Genomic DNA, 15912 nt, shown 5'->3' on the forward strand with positions numbered 1-15912 from the left:
ATGATGATAATAATTAAATAATCAAAGAAGGAATTGAAAAGAAAGAAGGAATTGAAATTGAAATTGAAAATAAATAAATAAATTATGGTATATATATATATATATTCCATTAATTGATTCTCGTGGGGGTTATTCAACCGAAGAAATTTATTCACCACACACTCACTCACTCAACAATTAAAGAGTACCCGACATTATTACTAAGAGGTGGGGGAGACATTTACATTTCATGCGACATCTTATGAATCTAGAATTAATAATAATTTACAATTATCAATTAGTTATACTAATAGCTATATGATTTAAATGACCATGGTTTTATTAATTAGTAAATATTTACAGAATGATGAGTTGAACTTATAACAAATTATCCAACAACCCTTAGAATTAATTTATAGTTGTTGTTTAATAATGATGATACTCTATTATGCGATTACCGTTAATTAATTACTTGTCATTCAAATTTGAAGGTCTACCCATCACCACGACAAATTATTCAAAGAAGGTCAAATCATATAGTAGTAATAAATTGTAATTGTAATAGTAATAGTAATAGTAATAGTAATTTCAAATGGTATCATTGAATCACATAATCATAATCATCATCATGAACTCATCATGATCATAATTACTCCTATAAATGGATCGGATTAATTTAATCCTTAATTGTTAGTAGTTAATTAATTTGTCTTGTCTGTCTGACTGTCTGACTGTCTGACTGTCTGACTTACCCCGGAGAAATTCGTCATTTCAAATTTTGTCTGTCTGTCTGTTTCCGTTGGTTCCATAAAAAATGACAGACAGACAAAAAATGAATGCGACATTCACTTTTGTCAGACAGACAGACAATTTAAAGAGTTATGTCAATTGTCTGGTTATGTCAAATTTGTTATGTCGAGAAATGAATTGACAAGATAATGAAAAAATGACATAAGATTAGTTTGCTGTCTGATCGTCTATCATCAATAGCAATCACAAACCCAAACCATAACCATACCCGTAAAATTAGATCCCGAGATATCCACCCCATTCATCCATTTTATATATACATACCCTTTTCATCATACCAATCAATATTTTGTAAACATAAACAATTATCTTTCTAACTACTTTTATTTTTAACCTTTGTTTCGTTTACCTTAATTCATTTATTTATTTATTCATTCACTTAATTATTCACTTACTTACTTATTCATGACAGTTAAACGATTACATATTAGAGCTTCAAATAACTACAATCTCGAGGATTCCATAGTTATTCCTATAAACACCAATAATCCCATTGAAATCAATTCCCCTATTGGAACTTTCAAAATCATCATTAATATTAAACAATTCGATGGTTCAAATCCTCATCAATCAAATAGTTTAACCAATATCAATGATTCAACTTATTTAAATCATGAACCAATTGATTCATCCCAGGTTAATTCGATTAATATTAAAGATACCCAACCTAATTTAAGAATTGATATTGTATTTAAACCATCCATACCTATTTCTGGATCAGAATTAATCTTTGGTAATGATTTTACGGTTCCGATTAGAAATTATGTCCCTACAACAATCTTAGCTACCGGATTGAAATTCTTTACTTGGTTCATTAATAAAACCGTCAAGGGGGATATCTATAGTGATAAACCATATCTTTATGGACTTGTATTGAATAGTTTTACTAATATGTCAATTATAGATGATAATGATGAAATGAAAATCTTTTCTGATGAAGATAATTCAAATTCAAGTGAAAGTATTAGTGATAGTTCCAAACCAGGGATACTTCGAAATCCATTATCAAGAAAGAAAACCAAGAAATCTCTGATGTTAGATAGAATCAATCATCATGAGAATTTAAATGATAATATTGATAATACTTTAAAGATTCCGAATCATTCAATCGATAGAATTAAATTCTTTACTAATATTGAACCATGTCAAGAATTTATCTTCACTCCAAATGATACTAAATCATATTTTTTCCAATTTGATACTGATTTTGTTAAATTGGCTAATTCAAGTTATGCCGTAAGTATCCCTACATATTGGAATAAAACATTTGATATTAATGTATCGAGTTTTGCTAATGATAATTTAAATAATTTCAATTGGGTTATTAAACAAGGTGGATATGATGGAGTTGATGATGGGATTGTGGGGTTAATTATAAATTTTGCATTATTAGATGAGGAGGAAGAAGAAGAATGATTAATCTCGAAGAGATTGATCATTTGATTTGATTAGATTTGATTAGATTGATTCATTACTTGTCATTCCAGTTACTCGCTCATACTATTATTTATTTGTATTATATATCTTTATAATAAACAATCCGTATCTATATATATATATGATTTTGCAGTATAAATTAAAAATTGGTAGCATACACTCCACGACATTGTCGCATCAGAAATTAAAAATTAAAAAATTAAAAAATTATAAAATGTCGCGCCAAACCAGGGTATCATCACATCTCATACAAATAAAATAAAAAAAAAGCAGTCACTTTATAAAAAGCAGTCACAACCTAATTTCATCGTTTAATTGCAAAATCATTAATTACCACTTTAAGACAATGACTTTTGCATCCATCAGTCATGATGATAACGATGATGATAACGATGATCATGATGATATACAACAACAACAACAACAACAACAACAAGTTCAAACTGTGATAGATGATACCATAACTAATAGTAATAACAATGATAATGAAATCACAACAATCATAAATCATAATAATGAGGAATTGCAGCCAAACCTTGAATCGCAACAACAACAACAACAACAACGAGATGATGATGATGGGGATGGGGATGATTTGGAAAATGCTATTAATAATGCCTTTGGACAATTTGATATGACAACCTTTAATGACATTAATACTAATGATAATAATAATAATAATACCACTAATAATGATAATCAGGAGATACGGCACCAATCATCACATCAAGTTGAACAAGGTGAAGAGGAAGAATTCAATTTCGATGATGTGATAGGTAAAGCATTTGATAATGCCATTGAACAACATCAACAAGAACAAGAACAACAACAAGAAGTATCAACGGAATCACAACAACAACAACAACAACAACAACCACATCAAAGTATGGGGTCGGATAATGTTGATAACAATCATGAACAGTTAAGTCTAGACGATGCTATTGATAAAGCATTTGAAAATGCCATGGGTGAACATCAGACTGACGAGCAATCACAATCCATTGAAGAATCATCCGCACCGACTAATGACGGTGATAATAAAGATTCAAATGTTGATGATTTGAGTTTAGATGACGCCATTGGGAAAGCGTTTGAGAATGCTATTGGTGAACATCATCAGAATGAAGAACCTATTAAAGATACTTCAAAGGAGAATCATGAGGAAGAGTTAAACTTAGAGGATGCTATTGGTAAGGCTTTTGAAAACGCCATTGGTGAACAACCATCTGAAGACCATCATCCTATCGAAGAAACAAAGGAATCGAGACCCATCAACGAAACTCATGCTAATGAAGATGAGTTGAACTTGAATGACGCTATCGGTAAAGCCTTTGAAAATGCTATTGGAGAACCACGAACTGAAGAATATCATCCCGTTGAAGATTCAACAAAGGAATCTAAACACACTAATGAAGTTGAAGCTAATGATGAGGAGTCGAATTTAGACGATGCTATTGGTAAAGCTTTCGAAAATGCTCTTGGTGAACATCAAGATCAACAACAAGAAACTAAAGAAGATCATAACGATGTCAGTTTAGATGACGCAATAGGTAAGGCATTTGAAGATGCCGTTGCAGAGCATCAACAAGAGGAAACCACTAAAACTTCACCCGAAGTAGAACAAGCCCATAAGGATACAGACGAAGATATTAATCTAGATGATGCCATCGGGAAGGCATTCGAATCAGCTATTCAAGATGAATCTCATAAAGAGTCTTCAGAAGTCAAGAAAGATGAGACTGTGGCTGATCAAACTAATGATGTTGATTTAGATAATGCCATTGGACTGGCATTTGAAAGTGTCATGGGTCAAAGCAAACCCATTGAAACAGAACCACCAACAGAACCTCAACCTACAAAAGATAATGATAATGATTTAAATTTGGATGATGCCATTGGTGCTGCTTTTGAAAATGCCATCAAGGATCAAACTACTACTATTGAAGCTCCATCTCAAAAATCTGAAGATGAAATTCTTGATGATGCTATTGGTAAAGCTTTCGAAAATGCCATTCAAGGGGAGCACACTAATTCAGATTCACAAGTTGCTGAAACTTCTCAAGAACCTCCTCATGAGACTCATGATGATGAGGATGAGTTGAATTTAGATGAAGCTATAGGAAATGCATTTAAGAATGCATTTGGTAACGAAGCCAATAATAATGAAACTCAACCTCAAGAAGAAGCCAAGCATTCTAATGAATTTGAATCAAGTCATCCTTTACCCGATTCAACTGAAGAAGCAGCGGATGATAAAGATTTAGAAAATGCTATTGGAAGTGCCTTCAATACCATTTTATATCAAGAAGATACAACCCATAAAACTGAACCAGAAGTAAAACATCATATTGGGCCGGTTCCAAATCATGATAAACAACCAGTTAATGAAAAACATCAACCAGACGACGATTTTGATGATGATTTAAATTTGGATGAAGCTATTGGTAATGCATTTAAAAATCTTATTCCAAATCAAATCATCCCTGAAAAATCCAAACCTGAAGAAAAGAAAGATGATGATGCAGAATTAGAAAATGCTATTGGTGCCGCATTTAGATATATCAATCAAAATGCTCCGTCTGCACCTACTGCTCCACCTGATCACGACATGGATAGAGCTGTTAATGAAGATGAATTAAGTTCGATCATTGCTGCTTCATTCCAACAAGCTATTTCTGGAGTTGAAACTGTTTCATCAAAACAAGGTTCAAGTTCCCAATCAAGAGGCCGTTCAAATAGTCAATCACAATCTAAAAGAAGTGATATCCCAGTTGATGTATCTAGTTTAGTTCAATCCTTGGTGAATCAAATGGCAAATCAAGATGATTCAACTATTGTCGATCATGATAAATTACCTATTTCTGAAGATATTCTTCAAGAATTAGCCGCTGAAATCACTAATCAAGTTCAATTTCATTTATCAGAGAATGATGCATCCAAAAAACCATCAACTGCCGTATCGGCCTTACCTCAAATTGATGATAATGTGTTTGCTCATTTCCAACAAGAAGCTCATAAGGAAGATATCAGGAAAGTTCAAACTAGTGAAATAGTAAGAAATAATGTTATGACCCGACCATCATTTTCAATCCCACCTCCTAAGGAGAAAGAAGGTGATTTGGAACAACTTCAAATGAATGATATTTTACAAAATGCTTTCAAAATGGCAATGGAAAATCCTCAAGAATTATTAACTGATTTGGAGACAGATGACGGGGTTATTAGTACTAAAGTTGCAGCTGAGACTACTACTACACAAGTTGAACCGGAACCAGTTGTAGAACCACCAGTTGCTCCTCAAGCTTCTTCCACGGCTAGATTCCTTGAAACTTTAAACAGATCAACTGATATAGATCTTGATGGTAAAAGAACAGGTAGTTCTTCAGAACAAGCTAAGAAGAAAAGTTTATCCATTGCCGAAACTCTTGCATTGCATAGATCAGCCATGGCAACAGGAGCATCTAACTTTGCTAATATCGGTTCTTCAGATAGTAATAAAGGATCACTTTATGATTATGGAGCTTTAAATTCCCAAATTTCTCAAGCTTTAAGTTCGATAACTTCCCGAATCAATAATGGATCAGGATCAAATGAAAATTTATTAAATATCATTAGACAAATGACCAATTCCTTCACTACAGGATTACAATCATCTTCATCGACTAATAATTCGTTAAATGCCAATGAAATCATTTCAAGTTATGCCGATAAACCGGAAAAAGATACCATTATAAATTCATTATTATTAGCGAAAAAGTATCTTTATGATCAAAGTGAAACCCATGCTCCTGAAGCTTCAAGTAATTCATTAGCAGCAACTTTACTTGATAAAGTCTTGAATCAATTTGATACAACTTCAAAGATTGATCCCAGTTTGTCAAAACCCACTTCAGTTAATGCATTTTCAGCCGATAGAGCTCCCAATATTAGAAATGAATTCATTTCAAGTATTGGTAAATCCGTAGTTGCGGCCATTTCCAATTTTTCATCGAATATCTCTGGTAGACGTTCATTGAATTCGGATAAGCCTGCTATTGATTCACCTGAATATAAAGAAAAGATAAGGTTGGAAAATAGAGAACGGAAAAAGAGATGGAGAGAAGAAAATTCAGATAGGAATAAAGATAATGATTTAAGATCTAGAGTTTTGAAACGTGCTGCTGTAATGTTTGGTGAACAAGAGAGTCCTGAGAAGAAAGCTTGGGCAGATCAAGAATTTAATAGAAGAAGAGATAGAAGAATTGCCAAGGAAGAGAAGAAAGAAGGTGATAAACCTCCTACCAGTCCAACTCAAGATAAATTATATGCCAAAGGAAAGGAAACCATCACCAAATTAGCTCAAGATATCGAACTTTATAAACCAGTTACTGATATTTTCAATATTGTTTCAAGTGCAACACAACAAGAAAATCCTCAAGCTTCTCTTGCTGCCACAGCTGCTGCCACTGCTACCATAGCAGCAATGTATGCTGATAGAAATCAAAATGTCACTTATAAACAAGTTGAATCTGCGGTTGGATCGATTCTTACTTCATTAATGGAATCAGCCAATTCATTAGGGTTGAATGATCGTTTAAACAGTCTTTCAAAAGGTATCAGTGCTAGTTTTCAATTCAGTAGATCTCCAAGTTTACAAGCTTCACCTTCTACTTTACCATCGAGGTTTTCCAATACTGATTTAGGGGCTGCTTTAAAGATGCCAACTACTCCAAGTTCGAGTATTCTTAATAGAATTTCTACAAATATTAGAGATAGCAGCGGTCCACTTAGTTATGATTCATTACTGGGATTTAAGAATTTGAATTTACAAGAGAAGAGGAAGAGTGATGTTGGGTTAGGTTCAGATCCAAAAAGAGCCAAAGTTACTTTGGATACGGATAATTTAATTACTGAACGTGATTCATTTTCTAAGATTGCCTCTAATTTAGATCAAATGAGAACTTCATTAACCACTGGTTCCACATCACAATTATGGGGATCGGTGAATTCTTTACGTATGCCACTGTATAAAAAATCATCTGATATCACCACTGGGAAATCGGATCAACCAGCTGTCAAATTGGAATATTCAACATTATCATTACCTACATCATCACCATTTATTTCGAATAAGATTCATACTGGAATTACAGCTTCTTCAAGTGGGGTTAGTGCAGGTTTAAGAAGACCTGGTAGTTTTCAAAAACCTAGTGCTAAAGTAGATAAAACTAAGGCTAAAAGTCTTGGTTTTCCAAGATTATTTTCTCCATCTACATAAATTAATTGTTAATTAATAGATTTAATATACAATTTTTAATATTATTATAAGTATATATATATCTAAATCAGTAATGGTTCAACTTCTTTAGTCAACCAATTATAAGCTCTTTTATCCCCCATCTCTAACAACTTCTCACCGAAATCTTCTTTAACACTCTTATGATATTCATTTATCCAATTAATTTCAACTGGAGATAATATACTTGTGTCTATTAATTTCCGACAGAATGGTACTTTAGTCAAATATCCAAATCCTAAAAAGTTATCTCCACTTCTAGTTTTACCCACTGCTTCTCCACATTCAACTATTTCAAGTTCACTTTCAATTCTGAATCCAACTTCTCCATCAACATAATAACCTGGTTCATCAGTTAAAATACCTCCTGGTTTATAAACATCAATTTGGCTTGGACCTCCGGTAGTGGTCAGTATCGATAAGGGACCTTCATGAACATTACCAAAACTTCCTACCCCATGACCTGTACCATGATTAAAATCTAATCCTTCATTCCATAATGGTTGTCTGGCATACCCATCGAGGATAGCCCCTGTATTTTTTGAATTGGGAGGAAATTTAGCCATAGCAACGGCTAAATGTCCCTTTAACACTAAGGTATAGAACTTTTTATATCTATCATTTAAACCATCATATCCGAATTTATAAGTTCTGGTTATATCAGTAGTACCTTCTAAATAATGAGCTCCCGAATCAATAAGGTAAATCTTCTTAGGATCGATGATTGCATTATCATCTTTGGTAGGAGCATAATGAATGATGGCAGCATTAGGTCCAGTGGAAGAAATCGTTTCATATGATAACCCTTTAAAATTAGGTAATTTTTCTCTGATGGAATATATTTTACAGGCGGCATCATATTCGGAAATCACTTTTCTTTTCTTGACTAATTGATGATTTAACCATGATGAAAATAAGATGAAAGCTAAGGAATCTTTATATTGAGCGATTTTGGCATTGAATAATTCAGTTGAGTTCTTGAAGATTTTCATATTGGAGACAATCGATTCATGAATGACTGATCTTTTAGCAACTGATATTGGTAAAGAATCAAATAACGCAAAAGTAGTTGCTTCTTTGGTAGGTAAAACAATAGCAAGTTCTGAATTATCAACTGTAACTTTCAATTCTGATAAATCAGCGTAAAATGATTCATATTGTTTGATTTCCAAACCGGTAATAGAATCCAAATAAGCATGAAGTTCTGGAGTTCCATTATCAATCTTAACTTTATTAACATATAAAATAACTGAATCTAAAGTGATAATGGCATTAGAAAAGAAAGTTGGATTGAATGGAATATCAGTATCAGATCTTAAATTGAATAACCAAGCGATTTCATCAAGAGCAGTAACTATCAAATGAGTACTGTTATATTTAGGAGATTTTAATAATTCTCTGATATCAGCTATTTTATCATTGGTATGTTTACCGGAGAATTTCAAAGGTAAATGATAAATTGGATCTAAAGATCTTGGAGGTTTTTCTGAACCCCAAACTTGATCAATCAAGTTTACTTCATATAAAGGTTTGAATTCAAATTTACTTCTATAATTTAATAATCTTACTCTATTAAAATATTCTCCGATAGTTAAATTAATTAATTTTGGATCACAAGAAATAACATTACTAAAATCATTATGAATAGCTTTTTCAATAGCGAATTTATTCCAAGTTGGATTTGATGGTAAACCTTGTTTTAATAATTTCCAATGTTTAGGATCTAATTGTTTTTCAGCTTGTAAAAAGTATCTTCCATCTGTTGATAAGGCTGCTTCCCCCGTTAATTTCTCACCATCATCAAGAGTTACAACGGCAATACCTGCACTTCCAGTAAAACCAGAGATGAATTCTCTTCCTTTATCAGTTAAAGCAGTATATTCCGATTGATGTTCATCTTCTGATGGGATAATATAGACTCCGATGTTATGATGTTTCATAAGTTTTCTTAACTCGGTCAATTTATCGGCTTGACTTAAGGCAGAAACACTTAAAGTGATTGGTTTAACAACATAAGGTAAATCAGGTAATTCATCATCATCATCAGAATAATCGATATCTTCATCGTCTGTCATATAAGTTTCTTTCAATTGTTTGGTTAATTGAGGTAAACATTGGAATGGTTTTGTTAATAATGACGTAAATGAAGGGCAAGTGATGGTTGAAATCTCTGATTCATGAGGTAATGAACGTTTACGACCTAACAATGGATCCTTTTCTGAATAGTAACTCATGGTGTAGATGTGGTGGTGGTGGTGTTATAAAGAAGAAGAGGAGTAGAAATAAAAGGTGGTATAGGGATTTGAAATTGAAGTTGAAGTTGTAAGCGATATCTAAAATGTTCCAGTCTCCGTGTGGCTCTTTACTATTTTTGGAGACAGAGATAATGGTGACAATCGCACACTAATTAATTTTACTATTACTATTAGTACTTACCCTATATAGTATTATACAATGATTACAATCATATTCAAATGATGATATATGATGTAATTCCATATTAGATCGAGGTACTATAGTATATCTCTAATTTTAGACTTTTTGACGGGTTTATTATTTACTTTAAAGTATACCCCTCCATACTCAGGATGATTCATTCCCGGTATGAAAGGGATCCTTATATGACAGGTTCGTTTTTGACACCTATCAAAGAAGGATGTCGGAAGAATGTCAAACGACATAAAATTATCACGACATTTTCTTTTTTTTTGTTTACAAATTGAAAGAACGCGTCTGACTGTAAATATAATAACTATCTATCTAGATCTAATCAACACGAAGATCATTCATTCATTCATTCATATAGGACAAGGTTCAATCATGGGACGACTCGTTGGTTTGGAACTACACAACTTCAAATCCTATAAAGGAACTGCCAAAATAGGATTTGGATCCTCCTATTTTACTTCCATCATTGGTCCTAATGGAGCAGGTAAATCAAATATGATGGATGCTATTTCATTCGTATTAGGAGTCAAATCATCTCAATTAAGATCTCAAAACTTGAAAGAATTGATTTATAGAGGTAGAAAGATCACTTCAGATACTTCTGTAACTGATTTGGAAGAAGATCCTATCCGAGCTTATGTTATGGCAGTATATGAAAAAGATGATGGTGAAATCATAAAATTAAAACGTACTATATCTTCCAATGGGAATAGTGATTATAGAATCAATGATCAATCAGTAACTGCTTTAAACTATTCTATGGTATTAAGAGCTGAAAATATCTTAATCAAAGCTAGAAATTTCTTAGTATTCCAAGGTGATGTAGAACAAATTGCATCTCAATCCGCCAAAGATTTAACTAAATTAATTGAAACCATTAGTGGTTCAATCGATTTCGTTAAAGAATATGAAGAATTAAAAGATGAACATGAAAAGGCTCATGAATTTTCTAATTCCGTGTTTTCAAGAAAGAGAAATTTAAATTCAGAATCAAAACAATATAAAGTTCAATTGGCTGAACAAGAAGAATTTGAAGAGAAATTAATTAAAAAGACTGAAACTATAAAGAAAATAAATTTATACAAGATATATCATAATGAAAAGAAACATTTTCAAATGTTAGAAGATATTGAAACCAAGAGTCAAGAATTACAACAATTAAAAAAAAGATTAAGTTCAGAACAAAAATTATTTTCTAAAGCTGCTGCTGATCATTCTAAACAAGTTTTGGAACAAAAGTCTCATATTAAAAAGATAGATAAATTAACTACCGACTTAGATAAAACCAAACGTGATTTAATCCCTATTGAAGCCGGTAAAAGATCATCTACCATCAAAATTAATGCATTAAAGTCTAAAATTACCGATTTACAAATCGATTTGAAACGTCAAAAACATCAAGTAAGTTCTAATGAAAGACAACTTAGAGAAGCTAAACGACTCTTTAATGAATTCCAAGATAAGATTTTAGCATCCGTTCAATCATCTGTATCGGCTGATGGTCAAAAAGAATACGAAACTTTAAGAACTGATTTTCTTGCTAAAGATGGGTCAAGATTAGAAGAAGAAATCTCTCTTTTATTAAATGATAAAGAATCATATTTAGCCACTATTGCCAATTTAGGGAGTCAAAAGTCAAATTCCATTAGTAGAATTGCGGAATTAGAATCTAGTATCAATACCGAATTAAGATCAAGACTTGCTGATATAAATCAAGAAATTAATGAAACCTTAGCTCTCAAACAAGAAAAGTCAGATGCTAGAACTAAGCTCATCCAAGCTAAAGATGAATATAAATATGAAGAATTACAATTGAATACTCAATTAAGAGATGTATTATTAAAATTAGATGAATTATCATCTCAACAAAGAGAATCAAATAAACAAAAGAAATTAAGAGAAAATGTTTCAACCCTAAAGAGATTATTTCCTCAAGGTGCCATCAAGGGTATTTTATATGAATTAGTCCATCCTTCTCAACACCGATATGAATTAGCCTTACTGACTGTTCTTGGCCGAAATTTCGATAGTGTGGTGGTTGAAACGCAAGCGGTTGCTTATAAATGTATTGAAATATTAAAGGAAAGAAGATTAGGAGTTATTAGTTTTATTCCTTTAGATTCTATTATGAATGATACGATTAATTTGAATTATTTAAGAAGTATTAATCAAAATGCTCAACCTGCAATTGATATTGTTGAATATGATGATAAACTGTTGGAACAAGCTATAAATTATGTTATGGGTGATGCTATTGTTGTTGATACTATAAGTAACGCCCGTAATTTAAGATGGTCTTCATCTCGATCATTTGATAATAAGATAGTTACGTTGGATGGATCAGTTATTCACAAATCGGGTTTGATGACTGGTGGTCAACAACAAAAGAAATCTCAAGCCAGTCTTTCATGGGATAAGAATGAATTTAATAGTTTGACATTATTAAAGGAAGATTTGGTGGATAAATTAACCAAATTACATGATAGTTCACCTAAAGATTTAGAAATCAATCTTTTGGCAGAAGAAATCAGTCATTTGGATGATAAGATGCCAGTGTTAAGAAATCAAAAATTAAATGTCGAAAGAATGATAAAAGATAGAGAATCCGATATAGAATTTCAAAAGAAACAATGTGAAAGTTTTGATTCAACTATTAATTTCAAACAAAATCAAATTGAAGAAACGGATACTGAAATAAAGAATATTCAATTGGAAATGAGATCTTTACAAAATGAAATTTATGCTGATTTCTGTCAAAGATATGGATTCAAGAATGGTATTGAAGATTATGAAAATTTACATGGTTCAACATTAAGAATTAGAGCCAAGGAAAGAGCTCAATTTACTCAATCCATAACAACCTTGACGAACAAATTAAACTTTGAAAATGAAAGAGTTAAACAAACTGAAAGTAGAATCAAACTGTTACAAGACCAACTATCAACTTCTGATGATAGATTGGAACAAATTATAAGCGATAAGAATGAACTTGAAGACAAAGTTGATAAACTTGAAGCTGAACTTGAAGTTTTAAAATCCGAAAATGAAGTATATTTCAATACTGTTCAATCTCTGTCAAAATATTCAAGATCTTTGGAAACTACCATAAGTGATTTCGAAAGTCAAATCAATAGTATTAATAAATCAATTGCAGATTTAGAAGAACAATTATTGAAGATAGATACTGAAAGATCCAATATTCTTAAGAACTGTAAGATTGAAAGTATTAACATTCCTTTGAAGGATGGTTTATTAGAATCAATACCAATGGGTGAAACTATTGAAAGCTTTGTGAAGGAAGTATATGATATTGAGATTGATTATTCACTTTTGAAACCAAAATATAAAGAAGCATTCAGTTCGAAAATCGAGGCTGAATTGGAAGTAGAACTTCAAAATACTATTGAACAACTTGAAAAGCTTTCCCCTAATTTAAAAGCCGTGGAGAGATTGAAAGAAATAGAATTGAAGCTTAGAACTTATGATAAAGATTATACTATTGCTAGACAGAAAGAAAATAAAGTGTTTGAGAAATTCCAAGAAGTCAGAAATAAAAGATATGATGTTTTCACCAATGCATTCAATCATATATCAGGAGAAATTGATGGTATTTATAAAGAGCTTACTAAATCACGTACATCTCCAGTTGGTGGTTCAGCATATTTGACTTTAGAAGATGAAGAAGAACCTTATAATTCGGGTATTAAATATCATGCTATGCCTCCAATGAAGAGATTCAGAGATATGGAATTTTTATCAGGTGGTGAAAAGACCATGGCTGCTCTTGCTTTGTTGTTTGCCATTCATTCATACCAACCTTCTCCATTCTTTGTCCTTGACGAAATTGATGCTGCTCTTGACAATTCCAACGTCAGCAAGATTGCTAATTATATAAGGAAATATGCTGGTCCAAACTTCCAATTTATTGTTATTTCGTTGAAGAATTCCTTATTTGAAAGATCTGATGCTTTGGTGGGTATATATAGAGAACAAAGATTAAACAGTTCTAAGACTGTTACCTTAGACTTATCAGAGTATTCAGAAAGTGTTCCAGTAAGTTAGGCTTTATTTTGTATATGATTTTGAATGTAAAAATTTATGGATGCAAACTGAAAAATTGAAATTGTAAATTTGGCGCATCACAAAAAATAAAAAAATATCCACTTTTGCTAGAAGATCTGATGTGTAAATAGAATTAATAACCAATGATACGACAGTTGTCAGTCACCAAACTTGTACATACTATTGCTATTCGAGGATGTCCTTTGTTAAGGAGAGGCGTTCATATACCGTCAAAGGTACGAAAAGTAAGTGACAGTCAATTAGAAGTTGCTCTAGCTAGAAATCGTGAAAAGCATGTCTCCAAGATATTACTGAAAGTGAACAAGAAGAAGAAGAAAGATACTATCGATCATACCAGTACTGAAAGTGTATTATTACTTGAAATAAGGAGTGCCTTGAAGTATTACAGTGAAAAAAATGGTCTTACAGTTGGAGTGGAAGATGTTGTGAATCCAACTTCATTAATCAATGAATATTTATTCTCCAGATCAAGGCCTACAACCATTATTGAAAGCATGGATATTATATATCAAACTAACGAGGGTGAGGGATTAGGACTTATACCTAAATCTCTATATGCTGCTCCATTCATAGATCAAGAAGAAGAAATATATAACAAGTTTACCCTTGTTAAAGTTCCAAAAACATTACCTGGAGACAGAGTAAAAGTCAGGTTAAATATGCATCATAGATATTATTCAGAAGGAGTATTACTAGAAGTATTGAAATCCAAGAACTCAAGAAGGGATAACTTAATATTATGTTCCAATTTTAATAATTGTTCTGGGTGTCAACTTCAAATGTTAAACTACGAAGATCAGTTAAACTTCAAGCAAAACAGTATCAGAAAGGCCTACAAATATTTTTATCCCCAATTAGGAGAAGCTATTGATGATGAGAGATTTGGCATGGTAAATGGGTCTCCAATACAGTACAGTTATAGATCAAAACTAACACCCCATTATAAAATACCCAGACAAGATAAAGATCAAACTCTTAATATTGGATTGAACCATGTTGATGCATCCCAAGGTATTTTGGATATTGATCTGTGTCCAATTGCTTCACCAACGATAAATTCAAGACTTAAAGAACAGAGAGAAAAGATTTTCAATGAACTTAAATATGCTAAAGCTGGTGATAAAGGTAGACAAAGAACTTTATTGTTGAGAGACAGTGTTAGAATAAATAATGATACTGGTGATTTCCACAGGGTTTGTCTCACTGATAGTGCAAAAGTGGTTACAGAAAAGGTTGAAGATTTTGTTTATCAATTTAATACTTCAAGCTTTTTTCAAGTAAATGTTGATATACTTCCAAATGTTTTAGATTTTATGAGATATCACATCGAATTAAGTAATTATTCTTTTAAATACTTAATCGATACTTATTGTGGTGTCGGTTTCTTCGGTATAGGTTTATCGAATGCTATCAAAGAAGATGGAAAAATCTTTGGAATAGAGGTATCAGCAAAATCAATCGAGTATGCAACTCATAATGCCAAGTTGAATGGAATTGCAGTTCCTGAAAGAATTCAATTCATTCTGGGATCTTCAGAAACTATGTTTGAAAATGAGCATTTCGTACAAGCTGAAATGCAAGGTTCGGATTCTATTGTCATTATGGATCCTTCAAGGAAAGGTGCCAATGAACTGTTCATGAGACAATTATTGGCATTCAAACCTCGCTTGATTTTCTATGTTAGTTGTAATGTGATTACACAAGCTAGAGATTTGGCAATGTTCGAAGAATATCAAAAGGCTTCACCTATAAAGTATAAAATAAGAGAAGTTGCCGGTTTTGACTTCTTTCCGCAAACCAAACATGTAGAATCAATAGCAGTTTTGGAGTTGTGTGAAAATTAATGTACATATATGTATAAAATTTTGTATATAGTAATA

The 15912-nt window shown here is 32.0% G+C and overlaps 5 protein-coding genes across 5 annotated transcripts; 4 read left to right on the forward strand and 1 right to left on the reverse strand. All coding sequences in view use genetic code 12, as the record gives it.

The window, feature by feature from the left end:
- Positions 1-1194: 1194 nt before the first annotated feature.
- On the forward strand, positions 1195-2205 carry DFJ63DRAFT_338076 (uncharacterized protein; the record flags this gene model as incomplete). The annotated part of the gene is made up of 1 exon (XM_064908643.1): positions 1195-2205. One exon carries the CDS (start codon positions 1195-1197, stop codon positions 2203-2205), a length of 1011 nt encoding a protein of 336 aa, XP_064759501.1.
- Positions 2206-2572: 367 nt separating this feature from the next.
- On the forward strand, positions 2573-7500 carry DFJ63DRAFT_332297 (uncharacterized protein; the record flags this gene model as incomplete). Its single annotated transcript, XM_064907668.1, has 1 exon — positions 2573-7500. The coding sequence occupies one exon, from the start codon at positions 2573-2575 to the stop codon at positions 7481-7483; it is 4911 nt and encodes a 1636-aa protein (XP_064759502.1). The 3' UTR covers positions 7484-7500.
- Positions 7501-7514: 14 nt separating this feature from the next.
- On the reverse strand, positions 7515-9952 carry DFJ63DRAFT_262620 (uncharacterized protein). The gene has a single exon (XM_064904561.1). The coding sequence runs from the start codon at positions 9733-9735 to the stop codon at positions 7546-7548; it is 2190 nt and encodes a 729-aa protein (XP_064759503.1). The 5' UTR covers positions 9736-9952; the 3' UTR covers positions 7515-7545.
- Positions 9953-10321: 369 nt separating this feature from the next.
- On the forward strand, positions 10322-14011 carry SMC1 (cohesin subunit; the record flags this gene model as incomplete). The annotated part of the gene is made up of 1 exon (XM_064904582.1): positions 10322-14011. One exon carries the CDS (start codon positions 10322-10324, stop codon positions 14009-14011), a length of 3690 nt encoding a protein of 1229 aa, XP_064759504.1.
- Positions 14012-14154: 143 nt separating this feature from the next.
- DFJ63DRAFT_315999 (uncharacterized protein) lies at positions 14155-15876 on the forward strand (the record flags this gene model as incomplete). The annotated part of the gene is made up of 1 exon (XM_064906657.1): positions 14155-15876. One exon carries the CDS (start codon positions 14155-14157, stop codon positions 15874-15876), a length of 1722 nt encoding a protein of 573 aa, XP_064759505.1.
- Positions 15877-15912: the final 36 nt, after the last annotated feature.

The sequence above is a fragment of the Scheffersomyces coipomensis genome (genome assembly GCF_036884675.1).
Source record: "Scheffersomyces coipomensis strain NRRL Y-17651 chromosome Unknown DFJ63scaffold_9, whole genome shotgun sequence".
NCBI lineage: Eukaryota > Fungi > Ascomycota > Pichiomycetes > Serinales > Debaryomycetaceae > Scheffersomyces > Scheffersomyces coipomensis.